Source organism: Struthio camelus, chromosome 3, assembly GCF_040807025.1.
Source record: "Struthio camelus isolate bStrCam1 chromosome 3, bStrCam1.hap1, whole genome shotgun sequence".
NCBI lineage: Eukaryota > Metazoa > Chordata > Aves > Struthioniformes > Struthionidae > Struthio > Struthio camelus.
In genome coordinates this window covers 50,119,093-50,145,991 of record NC_090944.1, presented here as the reverse complement: position 1 = coordinate 50,145,991, position 26,899 = coordinate 50,119,093, and the positions used below count along the sequence as shown (strand labels likewise).

Below are 26,899 nucleotides of genomic sequence, written 5' to 3'. Positions count from 1 at the left end.
TCATTTCTCGTAGCCAGCCTTGAAGCTTAATAGTCCTTTCCGTGCAGATGCGATCAGTCAGTGAGATAGATGGTCTTTTGCTGAAGATCTGCAAACTTTCCTCCTCTTTCAGTCAGGAATTTTCAGCAGACTAATGTCTTCCAGGGCTATCCCAAGACCAAATGCTAAAACCAGCACTGATAAAAGTTCCTACTCCAAACTTCTACTATGGGTCCTAGTTCTTTGTAATGGATTTAACTTTGCAGTATTTCACATATTTTTTTCAGTACACTGTTAATCTGTTCAAGCAAAACTTCCAAGCAAGCTGATAGGTTGAGATTAAAGAAATGCATTTCAATAAATCCACATATTGGTAGATTTGTCATGATGTGGAACGCAGAAAGGGGAATCTGTGTTTTGTTTTGTTTTTTCCCTGCCCTGGATAAAAGTGATCCTCCCTTATCTCCAATGGATAAATGCAGCCTGTTGATAAGAAGACTGTCATGCAGTGTAGGGGTGGGAGAGTAATCAGCTGCAGGAAATAACACACAGTGCCTCTGAGCACAAGTCAAATGATTACCTTACCTTGAGGGCAACAAGGGAGAATGGAATGGCAAGAGGGAGAAAGAAGAGAGAAACAGTGAGAATAATGTGGTGCTGGAGTATCTAGAACGCAAGCACAGATGTAGGAGCAAGACCAGCAGCAGGTCGCAGACTGTCTAGCCCCATATTCAAGCCAGCAGTTCTGGCAGTGCCCTGCAGCAGGCAATGCAATCGCCAAAGCAAGCAGGTAGGACGATGGCTGGAGGCTAACGTGCATGCTCCAGTGTTTAAGCTGGTGTTAGAGGACAAGAGCACCACTGAAACCTCCTGAGGAGGGCCCATACGGGAGGTGCAGAATGGTCTACCTTCACATTGTAGATCATGTGGAAGCAGCCAAGTGCATCTCAGTTTGTCAGGCTGTTAAAAATCCCATCCGTTTGCAAAAATAGCTTTTACTACGAGGACTTCCTTTAGTCTTCCTTATTCTCTCGCAATGGTCTTCATCCACACCATCCAGAGTATTATTTCTAAAATAATCTTTCTCACTCACACTGCAAGTATGTCATCATCCACTGTGAGGCCCTACTTCGGGCCCCTATTCGGGGCCTGGCCACCAGTGCAACCCTGAGGATAGTGAGGATAGACGCGACAGCAGACAGCACGCGATGCGGCGGACGTTTTGCTGGACACGAGCGCTGGAGCAGGTGTGATGGATTCTGTGAGCTCGGCAGAGAGAGGCAGACGCCTCTCTCACAAAGGCGGACGGAAAAACGGACTTTCCTCCGAAGTCCCGCACATCTCCGACCGGCTCCAGGCACGCATGCACGGCAGCGGTACGCCAAGGCCCCAGGAGCCTGCATTTAGGCTCTGCACGGGCTGAGCACGCAGCATTTGACTGACTTCAAAACCCTCCGGGGAGGATATCTATAATAAAAATGCCAGCAACAGTTCTGGTGGCACTGATGAGCGCGTGTGTGTCTGAGCCTGCGTGCCGGGGTACCCCCGGGAATACGTGGGTGTGCCTTTCGCAGCGCGGCCGCCTGTGCGGCGTGCTAGAGGAGCTGCACGTCCGCGAGTGCCGCCGGGCCTCGGCTTACTCATGCCCGGTCAGCTGCGTGTGCGAGCCGGTGCGCCGCGCCACGTGCTGTTCCCAGAGATATTTTTAGGTTTAGGTGGGACCGTCGGATGTGACGCTGCGGCCGGGCTGGGGCAAACGCCGCCGAGGTGTAAGCGGTGTAGGCGAGGGGCAGGATTGCGAGGGGCTGGCGATGAAGAGTGGAAGGGGTCGGTGCAGGCATGGTGTGTGTGTGTAACAGTGGGTTTTCAGGGCACAGCAGGCCCTGGAGGCTGTGTGTAACCGCGACAGGCTCTGGCGGCTGCCAGCGAACCGCGGAGCCGCTCCCCTGTGTGTGTGTGTGTGGGGGGGGGGGGGTGTCGTTGGCGGCGGTGCGTGTGTGTGCGCGCGCGTGTGGGCGGGCTGTGCGCGCCGCCCGTCAGCGCCTGTGGGCCAGCGACCGGCCGCGTCAGGTGACGCGGGTCACGCAGCTCCCTCCCGCCCCTCTCCCCTCCCTCCTCCGTCTCCCCTGCGGGCGGCTCTGCCTCGCGCTCCGCCAGCGGCCCGCGGGGGAGGGGAGCGGCCGCCGCCGCCGGGGCACGGCGCCAGCCCGGCACCTGGCCCGCCCCCCCCCCCCCCCCGGCCGGCCTGCCCGCCCGAGGCGCCGACGGACGGACGGACGGACGGACGGGCGCAGAGGGCCCCTCGGAGCGGCGGGGAGGTCCCCGGAGCGCGGCCGGCATGAGCCAGGTGCCGAGGAAGCTGCAGGAGGAGGAGGAGGGGGACGAGGAGGAGGACGAGGAGGAGGAGATCGTGGGGCTGGCGGGCTACGGGGACGGCGCCGAGTCCTACTCGGACGGGGACGCGGAGAGCGGCGGCGACGAGACGTGTGAGTGTCACCCGCGGCGGCCGCCTCGGCGGCACCGGCCCTGCCGGGGCGGGGGGCTGCTGCCGGCCGCGGCACGGGCTGGGGGGCGGCCCGGCGGGAGCAGGGGCTGGCTTTGGGGTGGGCTGGGGGGCAGGGGCCGGCCCCGACTGCGGAGGTGTGCGCTGAGGTGGAGTGGGGCCCTGAGGTGTGGGCTGGGGGGCAGGAGCTGTGCGTGGGGGCAGGTGTGGGGTGAGGCATGCTGGGGGTCTGAGGTGTGAGCTGTGGGGCAGGGGCTGTGCATTGGTGGAGGTGTGGGGTGAGGCATGGTGGGGAGGTCTGAGGTGTGAGCTGTGGGGCAGGGGCTGTGCATGGGTGGAGGTGTGGGGTGAGGCATGCTGGGGGTCTGAGGTGTGAGCTGTGGGGCAGGGGCTGTGCATGGGTGGAGGTGTGGGGTGAGGCATGGTGGGGAGGTCTGAGGTGTGAGCTGTGGGGCAGGGGCTGTGCATGGGTGGAGGTGTGGGGTGAGGCATGCTGGGGGTCTGAGGTGTGAGCTGTGGGGCAGGGGCTGTGCATGGGTGGAGGTGTGGGGTGAGGCATGGTGGGGAGGTCTGAGGTATGAGCTGTGGGGCAGGGGCTGTGCATGGGTGGAGGTGTGGGGTGAGGCATGCTGGGGGTCTGAGGTGTGAGCTGTGGGGCAGAAGCTGGCCCTTGGTGTGGAGGGGTGGGGTGGGGTGGGGATCCAAGGTGTGGACTGTGGGGCAGGAGCTAGGCATGGGTGGAGGTGTGGGGTGAGGCGTGGTGGGGGTGCGAGGTGTGGGGCAGGGGCTATGCATGGATGCAGGTGTGGAGTGGTCTGAGGTGTGAGCTGTGGGGCAGGGGCTGGCCCTGGGTGCAGGTATGGGGTGAAGCAGGGCAGGTGTCTGGGCTAAGGGGCCCCTGGAGGAGGCGAAGGTTTGAGCGCCAAGGTGGGGGGGGCTGTAGGTGAGTCAGGCTTGGCCCTGCCCATATGTGGGTCAGGGAAGCGCAAGGCCGGTCTCGGCAAGGCCGGTCTCGCAGGGGATATGGGGCACAGAGCAGGGAGAGCAGGGCATGAAGGGAACCAGGGCTGGAGGTGTGGGGAGAAGGGAGACCGGAGATGTGGGGAGATGGGAGCCTGGAGCAGAGCAGGCCTCCTGGGCCCTGGGGGGCGATGGTCAGAGGGAGGTCAGCTGCGAGGCCAGGGCTGAGCAAGGGATGCTACGCAGTGACCGACAGAGGGGACGGAGACAGTGGGGCAGTTCGGCTCTACTGCGGGGTCGGGGAGGCTCTAACACAGGAGCAGAGCAAAGGCTGTCAGGTATAAGGAAACACTGGGAGCAGAAGAGGAGGTAAAAGAAGTGCAGACAAAGGGGGAGAAATCAGGTCTTCTTGCCTCTTTGGAGTGCAAGTTAGTTACAGAAATGAGTGGTCACAGCCTGGTGATGTGACTTGAGCGTGCCAAGGAGGCGGGGGGGGGGGTGGGAACGGGTGTCAGGCTATAAAAGGCAGCAGCAGCGCACAGCTCTGTATCCAGGGCTGCTCTGCAGCTGTGAATGTCAGTCCCCACAGCGGTATACTCTGCTAAATGTCTGTTGTCTGTACATATGAGGACCCATATTATTCGTTGCACATCTGTGACAATATGGATGATGATTCTAGAAAGGACAGGTTTACCAGGAAAAGCAATCTCATTCAGTAAAAAGGCATGCCAGCTCAGTGCCTGTTGCTTTCATTCACAATGTGAATTCATCCTTCTGACGTATTTTTTCACAAAGGAGCTTGGAGAACTCTGGATATATAAGGGTGAAAAAAAAATTGCTTCTTCTTGTAAAAGCATAATAAAAGGCCATGTTTTAAGGTTACTCTGATTATTAGCCTGCTAGAACCCTTCTTCCTAAAGGCCCACTCTCACAAGCTGCCACGGGAGGTATTGTGTTGACTAATACAACTTCAAGGTGAGAAGCAAAAAAGTTATTCCCCTTGGTGTTTTGAATGCTATGCCTCCATAGTGTAGATTTAGGTATGCAGCATGCCAGGATGTAAAGCTGTAGCGGAGACTGACTAAACTCTTATTTGAAACTACTAAGGAATTGCCTTTATTCTGATGCAAGGAGAATGTATTTTAGCTTGTTTATTTCATGCTAAGCTAACGTAGTATTTACTACAGGGAAGTAATCCACGTTCTGTCCTCAGAGGAATTTATTTGCCTATTTTTCAACAGGAACCTTGTTAAATTGCTGAAAATTAAAAAATTTCTTCAGAGGAACATCAGAATTTTGTACTCAATAAAAACACAAGCCTTTATATCCAGAAGAGCAGGACAAGACAGTCCATGCAGAGACCTCTTCCTATCCAGGATGAAAACAAAGGATCATTTTAACTGTCCAGATCTACTGACTTTCTGTTTGCTTCTAAAGTCTCTGGAGGATGAGGGTTAGAGCATATTTAAGAGAGGGGGTTGGGATCTGGATCAGAGTTTTGTGTATTTAACACTGAGTTGGCTGCAGGGGAAGGGGCTTTTCTCAGTTTCTGTCTCATCTCTTCCTAGATCTGCGCAGTAAATAGCGCAAAATTCTCCACTTTTCTCTATAGAAAGAACAGAAAGGGCAACAAAAGGAGAGTAACTTAGTAACTTCTATGCATGGCTATTGAAGGAAGGAAGAAGCCAGGCATAAAAGTAAAAAAATAAATTGTGCTTGTAGGCACATGGGAGATTTCAAAGCTTGCTGTTGGTCCTCTCTTACCCCATACTTGTTCTTATCTCCCACTTGAATGCTGAAACCAGTGCTCTTGTCCTCCTCAGTCTTCTGACTTTACACGTGGGGTCATATTAATATACCTTAAAGGCACTTAGTGTTATGTCAAACCTAGCCATCTTCTTGATATATGCAATTAAAAAGTATTTACAAGTGGGGAGATCTTCTGCATAGTGTCTGAGGAAGTAGCTTTAAGTCATATGCTTGCAGAGTGCACCATTTGTGGCAGAGTAGAACCAGGTCTTTTGGTTCCGAGTCTCTTCTTTAGCCACAAGAATTTCCGTCCACCAGGCATTTCTGCAATGTTTGTAAACCGACAGTAGTTGAACAGCTTTCTTGATTGCATACGAGCTTTTTCTGTTAACTCTTTAGGCTCAGGCCATCTCTTACCGTTGAAGATGTTCAGTGTATGTGTTTTCTAAGACTATTGTCTTGGCAGCACTGTAATGTGCTGGAAATATTACAGTCACAGTAATCCTGGAATTTGCAGAAGATAAATGGACTTGAAGGTACATAAGTGGAAAGTTTAGGAGTGGTATGTCCCCTGTACATAAAGGTTAAAACTTGACATTTTCTCTGTGCAAAAATGAATGAAATAAGAAATGTGTTTCAGCTAACAATGGGAAAAATTATCTTTCTCATTACAGAATAGAAAATAGTGTTTCTGTTATTCATATTACAATCATGCTCTGTAACCTTGTCTGGGAAGTTGCAGTGATACATCGACTGGCATTTCCATGGCAAATTAAAGAAGGAGTTGTCATGTACTTTGCAAAGGAATGTGGGCAGGCAGTGTATCGTGCAGTTCCTTTACATATAAGGTAATCTCTAAATCTCTCTCAAAGGAAAGTGCTATAGCGTTTGCAATTTAGTCTTAGGTTTGGATGATATCCTTTTACATTTCCTGATCTTTGAATGGGCAGAATTTCAAAGTCTAAATAACATCTGACTAGCAAAAGAGCTGATGTTCATTTTACTCTTTAATAACTACTTGCACTTGCAACTGTATTTTTTTTCAGTATGTATAAAGCAGTAGTATAAAGCAGTTCTTTGTTAGTAAGCGTTCTGGTTCATAAAAATGTGCAAGCTTGGAAAAATTTAATATAAAAACAGTGTAAACCTCCAAGTTATTTAAACCATTTTTTTAAATTGCGTGTGAGGTGTTGACCTGAACCCTTGAAGAAAAGGGGATTATGAAGCTAGCCTGTGTGTCTTCCTGTTCCTTTCTCATCACCTATCCGAACTTTGGTAACTGCCGGCCACTTTCAACCAAATATGAAAGAAAGGAGAAAAGTTTCAAAGATAATTAAGTTCCTACCAGTCTGAAAACTGGTATTAGGGAGGAGGAGAGAGACAGAAATGAAAGCCTCTTTGAGCAGATGTACGTGTTCTCTTTGGCAGCAGTTGGCTAACCAGAGCACACGTGTGAACTGGCTAGCCAACTGACATGTGTTTAGCTCCAGATCAGCCACAGCATATTATATCTGTTATTTGGAGGATGTGTCGTCATAAGATACATGGGGGAAGTTGGGGTTATTGTGGTGGGAAGGGGACATAAAGTACAAATCCATAGCAAATTAGACTTTGTAAGTTCTGTTGCATACAGAGTGAGTTTGAGTTTAATTCTTTGAAAAATGCAATAAAGCATCAGCCAGAAGGCTGTTCTTTAAAGGCTGTTATAAAGTGTGTTATTCAAACTGCTACTTGTAAAGCTTTGAATAGGTTATTTTCCCTTCTGATGGCCAAAATGTTTTACAAATTGCAGGGTAGATGGATATGTGCACGTTAATGAAATCGTGGCTATATATTTGGCAGCTGTAGAGAACTTGTGCGTTGAAGGAAAGGGTGGGGTGGAGGAAACACTGTTAAATCCTGCATCTTGGGTTTGTTTTATCGACAAGACAGTAGCCACCAAAACAGAAAGTACTGTAGCACATCATCCTACAGCAAAGGCTTATTACTCCTCTATAAGTGGGGAAGCATTGTGGCACGTTTTTTTTCCAGTCACAGAAAGATGCTGTTCTTACTGTTCAGGTTGACAGGAGCAGTAGAGCAGTGTGTTGACTGCAGCCTATTACTTATCTAGATATCGTTGCCGGTGAATTAGCAAAAGTTGGCTGTGCTTCATTAGGAGGATGGGCTTCAGTTTACTGAGTTACCGACATCACCTCCTGCAGCTATTTTGCTTGAAAGGGTTTCATCTGTGCACTGCTCCAACCTGACAGTGTTTCACAGATAATAATTAACAAGAGCACAGTATGTGGTAATACATGTCAAGGCCTTTCAAATGTACTTAAAATGCGTAGGATCCTAGAGTTAATGAGTTCTCAGCGCTGTGTCAGTCACTGTAGTGACACGGGCTCAGACTGAGTGGCGTACCCACTCATGAGCCAGTAGATGGTGCCAAAGGGATGTTTCATGCTAACATTGTAAGACCTTTACTTGTGAAACCATAATTCTTGGGTCACTAAGACTCAGGAGGTACAAATGGACATGACCAAGGTTATTTTCATTCCTGACGCACATCTTCCCCTTGTGTTTCTAAAAGCTGTGCGTGAGGCTTGAAGAACAGAATACAAATTTGATCATCGCTTCTGGATGTGAAGCGCGCTCCTGTGCAAAAGATTCCTTCACGTTTTCCATGTTTTTCAGCCCATTGAGTTTTGTCATAAACGGACAGGCTCTTTTCTGGGTCCCCTCTGCTGAGATGTTGACTGTGAATAAAACATCTGTTTAATAACGTTAGTACCTAGAAGCATCTATTGTGTAGCTTTAACTTCTGTAGTGGTGACGCTGCACTGAATTGCTAGGCTATAGTCTTTCTCCATGTTATACTTAATCATAATTCGTGACTAGAAATGGTCCTGATCTCTCTCTTAACACAACTTGAAAGTTAACTCCTGCTTTCTTGTTCCTCTTAAAGCTGAACGATGAGGCTGGGACTGATATCATTCCGTTACTTTAAAACTTGGGATTGGCCCAGTCATCAAAACCTTAGGGTATCTATTTGAAATCCATTTCTAATCTAAATAATGAAAATATTTAGGTTAATAAGAAATCAGTAATACGAAGATAACTGACTCTCAAGTGACTCTCAATAAATATAAACTTATTCTAAGAGTGAGTGGGAGGAGTGATAAGAAGGGGATAGAAAGCTTAATAAACTTTGTTTCCTTGCCAAGTTTTCTTCTAGGTATCTTGCTCGTTGTCTTTCTCCAACTTAGCTTTTCCTGATCAACAGTCTTAACTTGAGAAGAACTCCACATAACTTAAGTGCGTTTGCCTGTCCAAGAACTACAGGATCAAAACTTAGATTGCTGTTCCTGAAGCTGCTTCACTTGTATTTTGGTACTTTTGGAATAGAATTGATCACTAAAGTGTGTTGAGAATATGCAAGAAGGACATGTGTATGAACAGATGTGTGCACCACTCTTCTGTGACTCAAAACTCATCTCAGCAGAAAAGGAGAAAGAAAAATAATTGTTTTGTGCTCTGAATTTATGTTGAATAGTCTATTACGCAAATAGTGAGAGAAGTCTGGTTCTGGCTGACAGCTAGTGTGTTTGGCCTGCAGTCTGATAGTTGTTTAAACCTGACCACTGTGTGCTTGTGAGCCTTATCGCGCAGGTTTAGCGTTGGCATCTCGGGTCTTGTTGCTTGTGTTTGACGCTGCAGACAGGATATCACAGGAGTGTTTGAAAGCTTTTTATGTTCACATACGCTACCATTTTCAGCTTGGTATCAAAGGACGTTTCAAAGTCACAGGGCCACTCTAAGGCCTAGAGGCGTACCTGGTACGCCCCAGGTGTGGATAGCTATCTATTTATGTCCTTATGGATGTAACAGTATAGTTTATTCCCGGAAGTACTGTAACACTAGTATAACTGTAGGGACACTGAAAAAAGTTCCATCTTAGTGATACCTGTTTCAAACTAGGGTAGGTAACATAAGAAATTGGTGTGTTCCCAGGCTTTTGTTTTGCAGCTTGGCAGGGGGCGTGCTGTAATCATATTTATTGGAGAAGAACCTCTTACAGAGTTTAAGACTAATTACTCAATAGCACTTGAAATCCTAACCACCTTTGAAATGAACTCCCCATGAGCCCAGTACTATTTTGTAAGTCCCGTTGCAGAGGAAGTGCATACCTGCTGAGTTGACCTCTTGCTTCCCATTGCTTCTGGGATGTCCAGTTTCTTAAGGGAAAGAAGCCCTCCTGTGGCTTTCGGAGTTCACACATTTAACTAACACAAACTCACTCCTCCTTTCCTGCAGCATGTTGTAACTATCTATTGTCAAGGCTATTTGTAATTGGATGAGAATGTTTTAAAGCTGAGCTAGAGACTTATGTAGAATTGTGTTATTAGAATCACTTTAGTACTGATATGTATTGCATGTTTTGAAATTTGAGTTTGCACAGATACCACATGCAAGTATACACATGCAGATTTTTTAGAGATGGGTGGGAGAGGAAAATGCTACTAGTTTTGTTTTCATAAACAGATTTAAGTCAATTGCTTGAACAAGAGCCTATTGATACAAAAAGAAGCTTACTTCTGGTGTTAACTTTTTATGATAATTGCTGAACACAGAAATTATGGATGGAAAGACTGATTCATAAAATGAGAATTTAACAGAGATGAGATAATTCTGTGTCGGGGCAATCTTACTATTTTTTCCCCCCTTGCTAAGGTGGACAAGCTTGGTAGGATTGAAGACTTTTATCCAAAAATGTGGGAAAATAACTTGCACGCTTCTGGTTTACTTTCTCTAATTATGTTGTAAGGAGCACCTCTAGCTTTGGAATCATACACATCTGAGATTTTTAGTTCTATATAGTGCCTATTTCTGTACCCTTTTTCAATGAGACTTTCCTGAAAAGGTCATAATTTGAAGCAAGTACAGGACATGTGTAAAATAATCATATAGGGCAAGATGACTGGGAAAAGGAAAACAATAGCGTGTTTTATAAGAATAAATAAGCCAATCAGCAATAATAGCCTCTTGCTAACTATTGAACTATTTTCAGGAAATACTGGCCTCTGTTAGAGGTGACTCTTCATACGAAATTATCTTTGTGGCTATCATTGAGGGATCTTTCCAAAGATATGAGGAGCAGGAGAGAAGATGTGACAGGAACAGATAAACTCGGGAGATACCCTAGCATTCCTGGCAGGAAACAAACAGGGATTTATTTTGTGCTGGGATCTGGCAGGCCTAACTTGCGGGGAACCTGAAAAGCAGAGAGAGCCTGTATCTGGTACAGTCAGGGAAAAAGAGCTATTGGAAGGCCTCAGTGCAGGGTAATAAGAGAAGGACAGTTTACATAAATCATCTGAGCAGTTTTACAGAGATTTCCAAGAAGGAGAATGCATTAATCATGATGCATCATATTTCTAAGAACCTGTAGTCGGAAATAACAGATAGGGCAGAATAATATGAAGAAAACTTTTCTGTATCAGACGAATGATTTGCTACAGTCATGATTTAAAAAACACAAAAAAACAAAGCCTTTCCCCTTTGGAGAGAAGGAATGTTATTTCTCTCTCTTGCCGAAGGCATACTATGGAAAAGTTGGAAACATAGGCGAAAACTGACATACTTTTTAATAAGATATTTTTTTCAGAATGGTCAGTGACAGTTTGAAAATGGTATTTAGCAGTACTTTGCATCTGTCCTTTATGATGCTTTTTATTTCTACTAAATATTTTCAATTACATTATTAAAAAAAAAAAATTTAAGGCAGTTTGCACATGATACTGTAGGACAGCATGCCATCTATTTATTTATATACATTCTGGACCAAACAGTAGTAAGTATGTATAAAACCACTGCCTTCATTTTTCAAGGTTTTTGTCTAGAAATATGAGTTTATTTTGGATCAGGATTGTAACATAAGGTCTTTTCCCACCTCCTGTTTATGTTCAGATAAACGTAGATATAACCTGCCATTTCATTTACAAGTCAACAGTTATATTTTTAAAATAAACCAGCTATTTAATTTTCTGTTTTGGAGAAAAAAATACAGTTAAGTCATACAGATGGATGTACTACACAAATATTGAGTGTATTTGCCATTATTCAAAAGTAAATTATTTATACTTGCACTGATTTTCTACATGTTAATCAAATTGTATCTAGTATTCCACCTATTCTTAAAGAGGAAAAGAATATTAAGTTGCAGTAGAGAAGATGTATCAGGTTTTCTCCAAAATCCATGCTGGGGTAAGGAAGGGAAAAGGCTTTTTTGTAGCTTCTGAATTTTGCAACATTATCATGTCTAGGCTCTAGGCTTTAAGTTGTAGCAGTAAAGAATTTTTTTTTTTTAAACCCTACTTTTTGTTAGCTTAATCTCAGAGAAGCGCGCTGTTGGTTTACATTATGGAAAAAAGAACTGCAACTCCACCTCCCCTTCCCATGTTAGTGTATGTAACTGAAAACGTTACATACGTCAGGGTCAGGTCTTGCAAGCTAAGAGGACACTGCATTGAGATTACCTCACTGAGAGTTTGCAGTCAGATCCCATTTTCTTGGTTGGTCTAACCCACCCGCTTTGTTATGATGCCAGTTAGTGTGTCATGAAGTGCCTAGCGTAAAAAGCTATTGAACAGTCAGTCTTCAGACTGCTGTGGGAGAATTGCTGAAGGGTCATAAAAGGGTGCTATTCTTTTAGTTGAGAGTATATTCTTTACCTGGATGGTAATGATGTCATTTACTACACAAAAATATACTCTCAAAACCTGCAGCTGATTATGATGGAGAAGGAAATTAGCTATTGTAGGATGTCTGTATGTGATTACATTATATTGGTATAGTATACTGTTTTTCTTCTTCTGTTATTTCATTCAGTTTTAGATTTCAATGATCCCTTCAGTACTGAAGTTAAGCCAAGAATCCTGCTCATGGGATTGAGAAGAAGTGGGAAGTCTTCCATTCAGAAAGTTGTCTTTCACAAAATGTCACCAAATGAGACCCTCTTCTTGGAGAGTACAAACAAGATCTGCAGAGAGGATGTTTCCAACAGCTCCTTTGTCAACTTTCAAATATGGGATTTTCCTGGGCAAATTGATTTCTTTGATCCTACATTTGACTATGAAATGATTTTCAGAGGCACTGGAGCACTGATATTTGTTATTGATTCTCAGGTAAAAAAAAAAAAAAAAAAAAGAAAAAGAGGGGGTACATTTAAACTACTTTTTCTTTTCTTCTTTCAGCAATAGCGAAATAGAGTGGAAAGCATAAAGAGATTTTTCTAAAGCAAATGAATAACTTACGGTTACAAACACACATTTAAAGAAAGTCATTAAAACTGGAAGAACTGTTTAGTTATTTTGAATGTCTCTCTTCAGGACGTCCAAAACCTGTTAACTAGTTTGCTTTAATATCTCAAACTTCTTGCTTGGACTTGCAAGTGCTGACTGCATGAGATCAGTGCACATGCTGGATGTAGGCTCAGGCTCCTACTTACAACATCAGAAATTAAAAAAAAAAAAAAAAAAAATTTAAACATTCCTACACTTGTACCTTTTATTTTTCCATCATTAGGATGATTATATGGAAGCGTTAGCTCGGCTGCATCTTACTGTAACCAGAGCCTATAAAGTGAATCCAGACATCAACTTTGAAATCTTTATCCATAAAGTGGATGGCTTATCTGATGACCACAAGATTGAAACGCAAAGAGATATTCACCAGAGGGCAAATGATGACCTTGCAGATGCTGGATTGGAGAAAATTCACCTCAGGTGAGAGAAGTTGCTGTGCAAAAATTCTTAAGTCAAAGATGGGAGCAGCTTATCTGACAAGTTATCATTTTCTGTTCTATTAAAGCAGCAAGCAACAAGACTTTGATGCATAAAGGAAGAGCTTAGTCATAGGCATTGCATTTGACCTGAGCCAAACAAAGGATTATTTTTCTGGGAGCTGTCTTGGAGAAAAAGATGGGGAAGGGAAGTGCTTACAAACAGATGGTGAATAGGCCTGAGTCTTACTAGTTTTTGCTGCAGCTGCTATCTTGAAGTAAATTAGCTTGGAAAATGGCAGCAGGCAGTAGAGTGTATTTGCCAGTCACATCCCTTTTGCTTTCTTTGAAAGCATCCCTCTGCCTCTTAATCCCCTCCCAACCACTAGTCCTCACTGCTGCAGCCTGCTCAGAGCCACTTGGGAAGACAGATGCTGTGTCTCTGCGTTATGTCTGTGGATAAAGCAGATTATTTTTTATTATTTGCTAGCATAATGTATTTCTGCAGACATGTCGTTTCATATCATTCTTAGGATTTAAAGCCAAGTACAAATGCATTAATAAAAATAGACCTGTTTCATGAACATGCTGGCTCATAGAACTTTTAACAACTTGACTACATCATTGTTTTATTAACTGAGTCCACAGCTTTAAAAATGTAAATCACAACACACAGATTCGGTAGTGTGGCTCTCCTGCGATGTGAAAAATGCTTTCCTAGGAATACCAAGGTGGGAACTGCATCATAAAATTCTACATCAAGTGCTAGATTGCAGCGTCTAGAATTGTGGGTATAGAGATATGTACTATCGTGCCAAATATAATCATAACAATATATAGTTTCCTGTATGAAGTCCTGTGTTTAATTGAAACATGCAACTTTTGATCACAAGGGGTAATTGCATAATTTTAGGCACTTGGTGTTTTGACAAGATTTCATTTCACTCATATGAAAGGTACATCATGTTCACAGTACGTGGCTAAAAAGAAAATATGGTGACATTTTTTTCCAGCTTTTATCTGACAAGCATATATGATCATTCTATATTTGAAGCCTTTAGCAAAGTGGTACAGAAACTGATTCCACAGCTCCCAACACTGGAAAACCTGCTTAACATCTTTATTTCAGTAAGTACTTGTTACATACTTTGTGTGTAGATCCAGCTATGTACAACATGCACATTCAGATATCTGTTGAGAACCTTCCGAGAGATTGTGAGCAATGCGAGCTTCCAGAGAAATCAGCAAAAATTAGTTGAAATGCAGTGACAGAAAGCTTGGCCCCACCTTCCTATCTATTCAGCAGTCTTGCTGTGCTACTGAGATATTCACAGTAACCCCCTGAATGAAGGCAACACGTGAAGTGGGTTAGCAGTCATTACTTCTCTACTCATACGTTAGCCTGAACGTTGCAAAGCTGTGTGTGTGTGTGTTTGTTTTTTAGTAGTACTTAGAATTTGTGTAAATAAGTTCTTAAAGGAACATTGTCTAGTCGGGCCTCCTATGTAGAGCAGTCTATAGTACCTCCTAGAATTATTTCTACTTTTTATTGAAGCTTACCTCGCTTAAGAAAATCTTCACTTGTCTTGAAATTTACAGAGATAAGAGTCCATTCCAAGTCTCATAGTTACGCTCAAGGGCAGTTAGGGAGCTTTGTATATCTAATTGCTTTTACCACTGAAGGAAGTGATTGCTTGTTCCGCTGTTCCTGTCTGTGTGGTCCCCTCCCGTCCTCTGTACTCGTGCTGGCACTCACCTCTTGCCTCATAGAGTGACTATGATAAACCCTAGTGCAGCAAAAGACTGCTCCGTTCTTTTGACTCCTTAGTTAAAAGCAGCTCACAGAGGAGTGCACCGTGCTCTTGTTTTGCCACAAGATAAGATATGGGAACATGTGGCCGTGAGCAAAGGTTACAGAGTGGGTAGATTGGGAAAAGGGGGAGCTCCCTCTTTTGGTGGTAGTTAAGTCACTGCAGGTCATGAAACTGTACTCTTCTTCCCAGTGTTACAATTTTGAACCTTGCATATAGCATAAATTTGTCAGCCTTCAATTTCCAAGCACGATATTCTGTTGTCCCTTTTTGTGATTTTGACATAATGGGATTATTTAATATTATTCAACAGCCTGGTGAGATAAAATTAGACTTCACAGTCTTTCAGTACTGGATGTGAAGGTAGAGAGAGAGAGAAGGAGAAAGAAGTTGGATGTGTTGCTGAAAGGGAGGGCCAGGTTTACACGAAGGTCTTTCTTCAAAAACCTGCTCTCTTAATAGTAAGCAAAAAATGATGCTGCTTCATAATAAACAGTTTGTTGCAAAGGACTATTTCTACTAAAGTTGCCGGACTACTTCCCAGTTGTCGTCCAGTCTCAGGCTCCACACAAGGTAGAAAGGTGATGAAAAGGTGATGATTATCTAGTTCTGGAGCAATTAGATACTATGCTGAATACGCTACACAATCTTAGAGCTATTTTCTTCCAGATGATCGCCTTCCTGGTGCCAGTCATCCCAGTCACTCAGATTGTGACTCTGGTCTCTATATGGGGTCTGCTTATTGTTTAGAATTAGTGGAGAGTCTGTACCGGACCTCTCGACAGATCAATCATTGCCTTTTTCCTGAGTGACTGGTGGCAGTTTTTTGTGTATTTTGGACACCCAGGAGGCAGCTTCAATAATACCTAGAATATTACATGTAATTGGTAAGGAAGAACAACCCTTTAAATGAAGGGGAACTTTGAAAAAATGTTCCTAAGAGATGTTCCCCAGTAGGGGAAAGAGTCTCAAACTGTTTCTTAAGTCCAAATACAGTATAATCCAGTTTGTTAATGGCATGCAGCTATGTCTTCCTCTTGTGTCCTCAGTTTGCTTGCCCTCTGTTGTGGAAAGGTGCTGTGAGTAGGAGACTTGGAAAGAGTTTATGTGCAACCATAGGAAGAGAAAACATTATTCTGCAGAGTAGAATTAAATAGGGTGCCTCTTTACTTTAACTAAACTCAATAAGAACAAATCAAGTTAGGAATCTGGACATGGATTTTGATCATGCATTACCTCAGGAAGCCATATGTTGGATAGCAAAGTGTGAGTTTGGTGTTCTGATTTAGTTTTTGCAGTTGAGCAGTATTCATGAGGATATGCTTTAATTTATGCCATGAAAACGTTCCAACACAAATAGGTGGTGATTATGAAAACAGATCTGTGGTCACTTTAAGTTCATAGCAGGTTTTTGCCAAACTTTTTATAGTGCCACAGAGTGTGAGCTTCTACATGCTTTACTCTAGCTGCCTGTCAAGCATAAAATAAGATTATTGCTTTAGCATTCAAAAACCATGTAAATCTTCACTGACTAACACCATATGAGCTTCATATAAAATGTACTTTTTAACTGCCATGGCCATACTGAGTGATCAAGTTATGTGGCACGAGAATGTAGATTTTCCTTTTTCCTTTTAGGACTTTTTTTGTTGTTTAAAAAAATCTGCATTAAAACCCATCAACGAGTTATGGAGCAAATAAACTTGGGTATTTTTTGTTAATTTTTTAATGATTATTTAAATTTCATAATCTGTAAATCCAAATGCACTAAACCTTCTATTTGCCACAAAACCTATTTAGGTAACTGTCAAAAATTCATATCTAACTGTAAATGACTGCTGATATCCTCAAAGTTCCTTTAAAAACTGACTTTTTAGGGCCAAATCCTAGCTTACTCTTTGTAATTTCAAGAAAGAAAAGGTTATGCCACTTCATCTAACCTAGAAGCAGGAGTAATACCACCAATTTTACTGAACCCATCCCATTTAAAGAGTAGAAACCGCATTCTGCGCTCTGCTTTATCAGACCTACTAGTTGAAGGACGTGGTTTGAATTTCAGCTACCTGATACTTTTGACCAATCTGAAATGAAGTCTCACATATATATTCATAGTGGAGGATTTTTCACAATGAATTGCCTTATTCTTATTAGCCATGGGACAACTTCTGTCAAACACTCCGTAGTGAACAGAGGAGTTCCTTGCACATACTGCATTTCCTTAGTCTGGCAGAGCTACGCCATAGGTGATTCATGCTTATTCTGACCCTGCTCTCATTGACATCAGTGGCAGAATTTCATTCAACTGAATAAGGCAGCTATTGGCTTTTGTTCTCTAATAAGGTGCCTCATGCCCTAGAAAGAAAAATAGTTGATTTCTTACAATCATTTTCTGTCACTGAGCATTAGTTATATAATGTCTCTTTGAATAGTGTTTTCTGTATCCAGTGTTTCCCAACTTCCTATGAGCTTGGAATTATTTTTTGTATTGATTTTTTTTTTTTTCCCCCCCCTAAGTTGTTTCCCTGTGAACACTGCAGTAAGTCCTTTCTCTTGTCAGTTAAAGGCATGCTAAAAACTCTGGCAAATGAAATGTGTCAAGTCATGCTTGCACAATTTAAGTGGTTACTAGTCCTGGCAGTCCATCGTACCACTTTGCAGAAGTTTCTGTCACCATGCAAAGGTCAGCAGAAACAAATGTGTGCCTGTTTCTCAGCAGGTCATAGCATGGCATTGGTTTAAACAGAAAATTCTGGTGGTTTAAGTTAAGACACCAAGCTTCAACCTGCAGTAACTGAACAGTCACTACTCAGGTTTTCTGCTGCCCCTACCACCAGGCATGGCAGACATCTCAGGATGGAAACCTTTTAAACTGTCACTGGAAGAATAGACAGACTGCAGCTTCTAGAGTTCTGAGGTGGAAAAAACACTTCTCATTATTAAAGATTATTATATTTGCTACTGAAATCTTAATATCTTAAAGAAGATTTTACCTGTACAACTGAATGTATAGCTGTCTCTCTTTTTGTATGTCTCTCTTTTCATAACAGAAAATTTTACAATCAGCTCTTCAGGAATGATGCTACAGGGTTTGTCCTCCAAACTCTTTTGTCTATAAATGCTTCTCCTTTTAAATATGTCTTTTGGCAATATATATCTATTTATGTTATGTTTACAGCTATTATTATACACCCCGAATTCTGTGGTTAATCCTATTTGACAGCATCTTTTGAAGTCTGAGGTGCTGTGAGAATTAATGTATTATGTGATAGCTGTGTGATTTTAATTTTCAAATAGGACCAGAATAAGCAAAATAATATATTTACATCTTTGTTCTTAGTGCTTAGAGAACATAGACTCATAGAGCCAGGTAGGTTGGAAGGGCCTTCCAGAGGTCAGCTAGGCCGACCTCCTGCTCAGAGCCAGGCCAGTTAGAGCAGATTGCTCAGGGTTGTGCTTTGAGTAGTTATGCTTTTTGAGTGGTTATGCTGAGTTATGCTTTGAGTAGCTACAAGGATGGGAACTCCACAGCTTCTCCGGTCAGCCTGCTCCAGTGTTTGTCCGCTCTTATGGAAGAAGTTTTTTTTTTTTTTTTTTTTTTTTTTTGCCCCTCCTTGTATCAAGTCAGAATTCCAACTTGTGGCTGTTGCCACTTGTCCTTCCGCTCTACAGCACTGAGAAGAATTTAGCTCTGTCTTCTGTGCACGCTACTGTTAGGGAGTTGTACGTAGCGGTAAGATCTCCCCTTAGCCCTTGTACATCATGTGCTGCAGCCCATGTATCCATGTACATAAGGTATCCAGAGTGTATACTTAGTTTTGAATAATATTTTTATTAATGAATTACTGTAGTATGCTGTTCATGTAGTCTTTGCCATAATGAAATACATTTACCTCATACTGTGGCATTATTGATGGGTGTTTCCAGTCTTATGTGCTGGTGGAAGAATTAAACATCTTCGGAATGAAACTCTCCAAAGTATTGTTGGCTATTGTGCAGTAGCATAACCAGGTTGGAATCTTTGCACCTATTTCAGGGAATTTGGGAAATGTGGGAAAGTAGGAAGGTCACTTTAGTCTCTTAACTATTTGTGAAATGGTTTACTTAGGAAGAGAGAAGAAGAAAAAAAGGAAAAATGTAACTACAAGCCAAGCTAAAGCTATTAAAATGTGTTAGGAGTTTTCAGAGTGTTTGTGGCAGTTACAAAACTGTTATGGTAACAGTCCCAAGCTATTAAAAGGGAAGCCCATATATGGAAAAAAAATTGGTTTGATGGGACAAAGTTGCCTCTCTTCCTGTGTATTTGGTTTCTGAAGCATATTTGATAAGCCTGAGCCTTAGCAGTACTGGGAAATTGCCCTTTGTGTTCATGCTGGGACAGCTGCCTAGGTGCAACCCCTTGGTATCAGCAAGCAAAGCTACTGTGTTCAGTTAAACCGTACACATTTTCTCCTCTTTTTTTCAGGAAACAGAGGCTTATGACATTTTACCTTATCTGCACAAAGAGTTTGAGCTGGGACTGAGCTAGCATTCCTGGCTAGCCTCTGGAGATGTATCATATTTGCAGCTCTAAGCATAGATTGAGTCTGAATCAGCTTGGCAGGGTGACAAGAACATAGCTGTCGTCACATTGGCCAGGCTTAGCAGTATCAACATGGTTGTGACTACTAATGCTTCTTGAATGCTGAAAGATCATCACCAAAATACTGATCTTTCTCCTTTGATCCTAAAAGATGTTCTAAGGAGCCAAGCAGAACCACACTTACAGACCCTGATGAGACAATTTCTCAGTTTCCTTAAGAAATTAATCCTGGTCCCTACTGCTCACAGTGTTTCAGTTCCTCCTTGTCCATTATATCTTTTTCTTTTCTTGTTTCCACCTTGGTGTATGTCCAGCTAGAATAACTTCAAATTACAGCCCTCTTTTTGTGTCCACTGTCAGAATCAGGAGCAAGACCCCAAACCTTGACCTCAAAAGATTTTCCCTGTGCATTTTCCACAGAAAATAAATGTAAGCTATCCAGATGTTTTCCAGAGAGGTGGTGTTCAGGAGTCTTGACTTATGTCTGTTCAGAGCCAGGAACTGTTTGTTTGGTTGGCTGGGTTTTTTTCTCCTATCACTTGCTCCTTTCTTCTTTGGGAATGTTAAGGCAAGCTTTTTTGAGCAGGGATGTATAGATCAGTGCAGTGAACCTTTATCTTTGTTAGAAAGTCTGTGAGCACCACCGTTTACTACAAAGCTATGAGGGTGCTGGGCAGTTCTTTCAAAATCTGCATGACTGCAAAATAACTTTCACTTACTCAGCCTAGCTTTTTATATAATAGGCAAATAGAGGAACAAAGATTGGTATTAATTTGAAGACATGGTTTCCATTTTATTTTTTTTCTTTTTTAAATAGAATTCTGGGATTGAAAAAGCATTTTTATTTGATGTAGTCAGTAAAATCTATATTGCAACGGACAGTACTCCAGTGGATATGCAGACTTATGAACTCTGCTGTGATATGATAGATGTTGTGATTGACATTTCTTGTATATATGGGTAAGTAAATTGTTACTTTTTCATAGATCTGTGTACCTAGATTCTGAATGACCTCAAAATTAGAATGATAAGCAATAACAAGAATGAGTAATTTGTCACAACAGTCAGGGCTGGGCAGGAGGAGGAAATAGCAGCTCTCTGAGGTACAGATTCCCCTGCCAGCAGCAAGCACTGTTCCCTGCCACAGCCTCTTTTGTGAACACCTTCCTCACTCTATACTAATAACTTTTATTTGGAGGAAGGAGTGGGAAGTAACTATCTTTAAATAAAAGGAGATACTAACATTATCTTTCGTTTCCCATGGCCAAATTTAACAGAAGGATGCTTTCCATTTTAATAAAAGGAGGGCCATATTTACTACTTTTGTTTACTTTAATAGCTAGTCGCCTCTAATGGCCTCAAAGAGCTGCTTCATTCTTGTTTCAGTCATCTGTTTGTCCTCTTTTCCCTCCAGGGCCTTATTTTTTATTCTGTTTCCTATCCTTTTCCATTAGCAACTGTAGAATTTCTGGAGTAGCATGTACATCTCCTTGCAAGCTGTATAACTGTTTTACGTGGCTTGGCCCTTGGCCAAATGGAATGCCAGCTATTCCTGGGAAAGGCAGGAGCACATTAAGGTAGAACTAGTGCATTAAGATGCATAGACTTTTAGGTTAAACCACAGTATACTTATTAGAGAGTGTAGCCTGAAATCCGTACTGATGTGTAGGTTTCTTGCGGTCTTAGAGAAGTTACAAGGGAGAACCATGGTGAAGAGCACAATAGCCATTAGAACTTTGAAAGAACAACTAATCATTCAATACCTTTGTAAAATTTCTTAAGTTTATATATTCTACTATACCTTTCAGATTTTGGATTCAGTCCAAAATCAGTACACTAACTGTACAAAAACTTGTGTTTTGCAGAGATGTACAATACAGAATTCTGATTCTGTGGCCTTTTTTTTGTACAGAAAAGGAAGCTACTGTTTAGCCCAAAAAATAATGCATTTAGTTCTTATTTGTACAGCACTTGTGGGCCTTTCCTTTCACAAGATGTCACTCTGCCACCGTCTTTGCATAACGGTTTAGTGTTTGTCACCAGAAATCTGTTTGTCTTGTTTTTTAGATATAGATATGTGGTATTGCAGTTCATTTCTCTTCCTCCTTTCCTGAAGCATCTGTGGAACTTGCTACCTTAATATATTAATGATGCAATAATTCTTGGAGATAGCTGACAGCTACCCATTTAACAACATCTGTGCATGCATTTAGTAGGGAGGCTGAAACTGCAAGGCACAAAGCTTATGTGGTGAATATCATCTGTGAAGGAGAAATCTCTTTTCACAATGTTGCAGTGTTGCAAAAGCGAACATCTCATGAAGAAGGTTTCATGATGACTTGAACTATCAGTGAGCTGCCACTGCACAAGCCAGGTTACTGGGCTTGGAATTATCAGTACAGACTTACCGTTTCACATATTTTAGATAGTCATAGTATAGTTCATTAATAAGAAAACAGACAACTTTGTGATATATGGTTTGCAAATAACAGAGAAGAATTTGAGCTCCAGTTCAGCTACTTGGCTGTTGAGAGATCTGATTTCTCGCCCCAGGTCTCAGATTTGGTGTGCATTTGGATAAATGGTTTAATCTCTATGTCTCTTAGTTTACACTGTCTCTAGTTTAAAGAAGTCTCCCTAAAAGGTTGAAATGAAAATTTCTTAGTTTGAGGTTATGTGATGAAAGAACCAAAGCAGGATACTTTTGTTAGCTCGTCCGGTGGCTTACCTTGTTTGTGTGTGTGTGTTTTTTAATTATTATTGTTATTTTAATATTGCACTTCAGGCTCAAAGATGATGGCACCGGGACTCCTTATGACAAAGAATCAATGGCAATCATAAAACTGAACAATACAACTGTCCTTTATTTGAAAGAGGTGACAAAATTCCTTGCTCTTGTTTGCTTTGTAAGAGAAGAAAGCTTTGAGAGAAAAGGTATTTTTCCCTTGTCTAATATGGCCTTACTTTTGCTTTACATTTGCGAGTTAATGAATAACTCTGTGACTGTCATTCACTGATACAATTTCTAGCTGTATCACAACTATAAAAGGTAAATACACCTTGACAGAGCTTACAGAACATTATGTTTAAAGGTATGAGGTATTTGTGCTGGCATTAAGGAAAGATGAAATCATAAATATATTTGACAAATTTCTGATATCAAAGCATACACAGTTTACATCCAGTGCAATGAGCTTCCATCTGCAACAGTAGAATGTGTCATTTTACCTTAGCTAACGTTGCTTTGTACTTATTGGCACTAGCATATATATTTGGAACAGCTTGCGTGCTGTAACTAAGGGAAAATTATTGAAAGTGGCAAATAGAAAGAAATACGTTCCTGCTTTTCTTGCCTCTAGAAGGAGGCTTTGAGAAGCTGAATCTTTATGAACTGGGCAGCTTTCATATTTTGCAATTAAAGTACATAAAACTTTGTGGTAATCTCGCTGACCTTGGTCAAAGTCAATACTAAAGGCTTAGCTCATTATCACTCTGTACACTGGCATGGTGTTCACTGCGTCGCTAGTCTTAGTCGAATCCCTGAGACTGGAACTGAACTGTGGAAGAATGAGCCATCGTCTTGGCTTGTGTTACCTTCTTGTGTTGTTAATTCCCCTGGCAGTGTTGATGTGTTTGTGAACGCAGTTCTCATGCCACGTTTGCTGGTGGATTGACAGAGTATTTAGCTTTCCTTTTATAGAACTTCGGGTGCTCAGTTTTCTCTTTCACATCTGTACCAGCATTATTATTTATGAACGTTAGATGCTGTCACTTTCTTTTATTGTGTTACGTTGACATACCTACTAACAAGACTGTTCCAGAAGAGATACCAGGTTGAGTAAACGCTCGCTAGGCTTTGTCTGCAACTGTCAGGTTTTTGTGTCTACATAGTTTAGGATGCTTCATGCTATACGTTCATGCTGTACGTTTTAACTGTACAGCTCTAGTATTATGGTGTAGATTGATTTTTTTGGTCCCTGGTGACTTCCAAATAATGTTTTGTCTGAACTCCAGTGAGAGGGAAAATAATTCCTGGGGTGGGGAAGAAGTACAGTGGCAGATTTAAACCACTTAAAATATATATCGTCTCCTGTTAGGGAAATTAAAGTGGAAAACACTACAGTATCGGAGTTAAGAGAGCTTATGGCATTAACCTTGAACGAGGTCATAAGCTCAGTACTGAAATCCTAAAATTGTATTGCAGTATTGCACAATTGGTAGCACTCAGTAAGTCTTCAGATTGAATACCAATATGGCTTTACAGCTTTTCTGTGGGATCCCATTCCGCCCACTCACGTGGTAACTTTGCCTGTTACGCATATGTGTTATCTAACAACATGTCTAATGTATTATTTTTCAGTTACAATGTAAGATGAGGTATAACTGGCTGTTATGAAAAGCTGTTATTTGGTAATATTTCTGAGTATCCATTTCAAATCTTACATATCAAAAACCCGCAAATCCTTTGATTACTATATCCTACTCATTTTTATTGCAGTTATAAAATGACACATAATTTATGAAAGAGTTTAATTTTTATCTTAGTATGCAGCGTATTTCCCTAAAGCTCTTGATTAACTTAAAGCTCCATCTGCAAATGTACTTTTTCTGACCATTTTCTGTAAGACTAGTAAGTATATTTAATACAGGACATAGTGTGAAACTATAATGCTCACTGAATTACTTGTATTTATCAAATATGCTTTTGCATAGTATATAAAAAATTGCCCAGAAGATTCACTGGTTGTGACCTCTAGAGAGTGAGTGAGGTACTTCAGTAAATGTAGCCATTTTTTCATTAACTTAATTTGTGTAAAGATCTTTATTAATACGGAAAACATTTCTGTCTCTCTAGGATTAATAGACTACAATTTCCATTGTTTTCGAAAAGCCATACAAGAGGTATTTGAAGTACGAATGAAAGTAGTGAGATCTCGAAAACATCAAAGCCACATGCGAAAAAATAAAAGACCCACCCCCAATGGGACACCAAGAATGCCACTGTAACTGAGGCCTACTGGTACATGGAGAGCAAAGCTTTTCTTCAAGCTGATGCGACTTCTGCATCTCGTTGCACTGAGTGAAGAGGAAAACAAATGGGACTGATGTATTATATCAATTTTCCCTGACCCTTCAGAAAGCACTGTTTAAATATTTTTATCCAATCATTTTTTTCATATAGTGAGCACTTTGAGCAAAATGTTGTATATATAAGCATTGAGGTGAACACTTGTAAGAATTTTCTTAATATATGCTGTAAACCTTTTTCATGCCATATTAAGAAAAAACAGCTGTGACAGAAATACTGGGTACATAATTTGCACTTTTTCATGTTTTTCTTGTGGAGTTGGACTTTGATAAACTTAGTTTTTATGGTGATTTTGATGCATGTTGTCAGGTAAAATGTATGCTGTAGTTTATTTACCTGCTACAATCAAATCGGTTAGTAAACAATCAAGAAAACTTGATATAATGCCTTTTAAAATTTGTGACAGCTAATACCTAACATTCAGATCTAATTTCATATTTTTTCAATTTGTAAACTGAAGAATTATTTTGAAGTATGATAGCAATAAGCATCTTGCCAGGGATCATAACTGGTAGGTAAATATTAGCTTTTATAAAAATGGCATTTGGCCAAATTTTACCCGGAGTTCTCCATAACACTGGTAATGCCCTCTGCTGGGTCTATTTTTATTCTTTACCTCAACGTATACCACTAAAATACCTTTCTATAAAGATAATTGTTTTGTAAAATGGCTCTATGTTGCACTGGTATTTTTATAAGGCTCCAGAGGAGGGTGGTGTATGTGAAAGGTTGAATTTACATTGCTAAGCTTGTTTTCAGAGTCTGTGCATCTGCAATTGATGCAGTGAAGAATCTATATGTGTTTTCATCCTGCCAGTACAAAAACTTCAAATGTACTGATAGGAAATCCTAAAGATGTTTGCACTGTGTTCTGATTCCCCTAATAGAGGTACATCTGTTACTGAAATCAGAGAGACCTTTAAAATGAGGACTGGAGAATCTACCTGCTGTAGTAATCAACATACATAATTACTTTTTATTTTAATAGTGATCGTGGGTGTATTTGCCACAAGATCAACCAGGACACCAGAGCACTTTCAAATGTAAGAAGAAGTAAAACTTACCTTCTGAATTCCACATTCACTGGTTTTGTTTAATTAATGATATAAAATTCTAGTTCCTAGTGGGAAGAACAGCTGTAGTGAGGGGAGCTACGCTTTGCCCAGTCATCAGCTAATCTGCCCCTAGCTGACACAGCTGTGGAGACAGAAGTGAGGATTGAATTTGAAAGCTTTCTTTTAACTAAGGCAAAGCATAGTGCTGCATCTTTATTTATGATTCAAGAGCCCCTGGTGTTTGCTAGCTTCTCTTGAAAATTAAGAGGGTTTTCGCCTATGATAAACAAGTCTAAATTCAGTGATGGTTTGAATGCAAATGCAAAGTTCCTGTATGCTATATACGGCATGTTGACAGATCGTCAGGCTCTGGTGCTGCACTGAATGCATGAGCTAAAGAACCAGTTGGCACTGAATGCAAAGGCTCTTTCTACCTGAGCATCTGCCTAAATAGAGACCATGGTTTCTAGCCCTTTACTGCTGCCTGATGCACATGGCTTTGCTTATTTATCTTTCTGGAACAAATTGGCTCTTTTGGCACTAGTCTATTGAATATACATGGAGTTCTTAAAAAAAAAAAAAAAAAAAAAAAAAAAAAAAGAGAGAGAGGGAGAGGTTAGTCAATAGATGGAGCTAGGCTACTTGTCTTGCTTGATAATGCAGTTCTGGGTGCTTGGGAAGGTGGGAAACACCAAAATAGCCAGAAAGGTTGGTCCTGGTGCCAGCGTGAAGGATAATGACAGTAGGTGTAACACAAGCAGAATGCTGCAAAAATACAGAGAGTTCAAATTCCTGTTGGTACTGTCACCACCCATCTTAGGAATGGGCAGCTCTTTTCACTAACTTCTCCATTAAAGTAGAGTTTTCTTCAGAGTTTTATCCCACTGATGGTGGGGAGTAGCTGCCTTTTGACAGCTCTCTGTTCCACAGTGCTTTCACTGAAAGATAGCCATAATTTTTTTTTAAACCCACCATAATTTTTTTTCAATCCACCGTTGTGACTCAATCTTTGTCCTCCCTTCCCTCCTTTCAGATATGTGCGAGTATGAGACAAGCACCTACCAGGCTGTGTCATTTGTTGGACCAGACACTTAAGAGTAGCAGTGCCTTTTCATACTGCCTATGGTGTGAATCATGACTAAAGAACATGGTTTCTGTATGTTTGGCCTTATTCATATTTTACATCTATTCAACCATGCATACCCTCATATTTAGAGAAACTTTCACCTTATTTAAGTCTTTCATTTGCCATTAACTTATCTCTAATAATTCCCTCCAGAATGTGACATACACTATGCTGCATAATTTAGTGGTACCAGATAACTTGCTAGCATATAAAACTTCTAATTGGATATTATTAAGATAAATATAATTTTTCTCAGATCTGTAATGTTCGATTACAAAACTTA

At 41.5% G+C, this 26,899-nt stretch overlaps 1 protein-coding gene across 3 annotated transcripts; it reads left to right on the top strand.

Moving 5' to 3' along the window:
- The first annotated feature begins 2,150 nt into the window (after positions 1-2,150).
- On the top strand, positions 2,151-25,105 carry RRAGD (Ras related GTP binding D). Of its 3 annotated transcripts, none has more exons than XM_068937762.1 (8): positions 2,243-2,465; positions 4,684-6,039; positions 12,065-12,360; positions 12,761-12,960; positions 13,970-14,084; positions 20,164-20,306; positions 22,132-22,280; positions 24,202-25,105. In XM_068937762.1, the coding sequence occupies exons 3-8, from the start codon at positions 12,118-12,120 to the stop codon at positions 24,351-24,353; spliced, it is 1,002 nt and encodes a 333-aa protein (XP_068793863.1). In that variant the 5' UTR covers positions 2,243-2,465; positions 4,684-6,039; positions 12,065-12,117; the 3' UTR covers positions 24,354-25,105. The 3 variants fall into 3 exon arrangements, with proteins under 3 accessions (XP_068793862.1, XP_068793863.1, XP_068793865.1); XM_068937764.1 differs by having other exon boundaries at positions 2,263-2,465; positions 5,866-6,039; XM_068937761.1 differs by lacking the exon at positions 4,684-6,039 and having other exon boundaries at positions 2,151-2,465.
- Positions 25,106-26,899: the final 1,794 nt, after the last annotated feature.

What these genes read in the sequence shown, in the direction of transcription:
- RRAGD (XM_068937761.1), top strand. Translation starts at nt 2,318, where the DNA reads ATGAGCCAGGTGCCGAGGAAGCTGCAGGAGGAGGAGGAGGGGGACGAG. An exon ending in TGCTTAACATCTTTATTTCA is followed by an intron (nt 14,085 to 20,163) that starts GTAAGTACTTGT and finishes TTTTTTAAATAG; the next exon opens with AATTCTGGGATTGAAAAAGC. An exon ending in AGAAAGCTTTGAGAGAAAAG is followed by an intron (nt 22,281 to 24,201) that starts GTATTTTTCCCT and finishes CTGTCTCTCTAG; the next exon opens with GATTAATAGACTACAATTTC.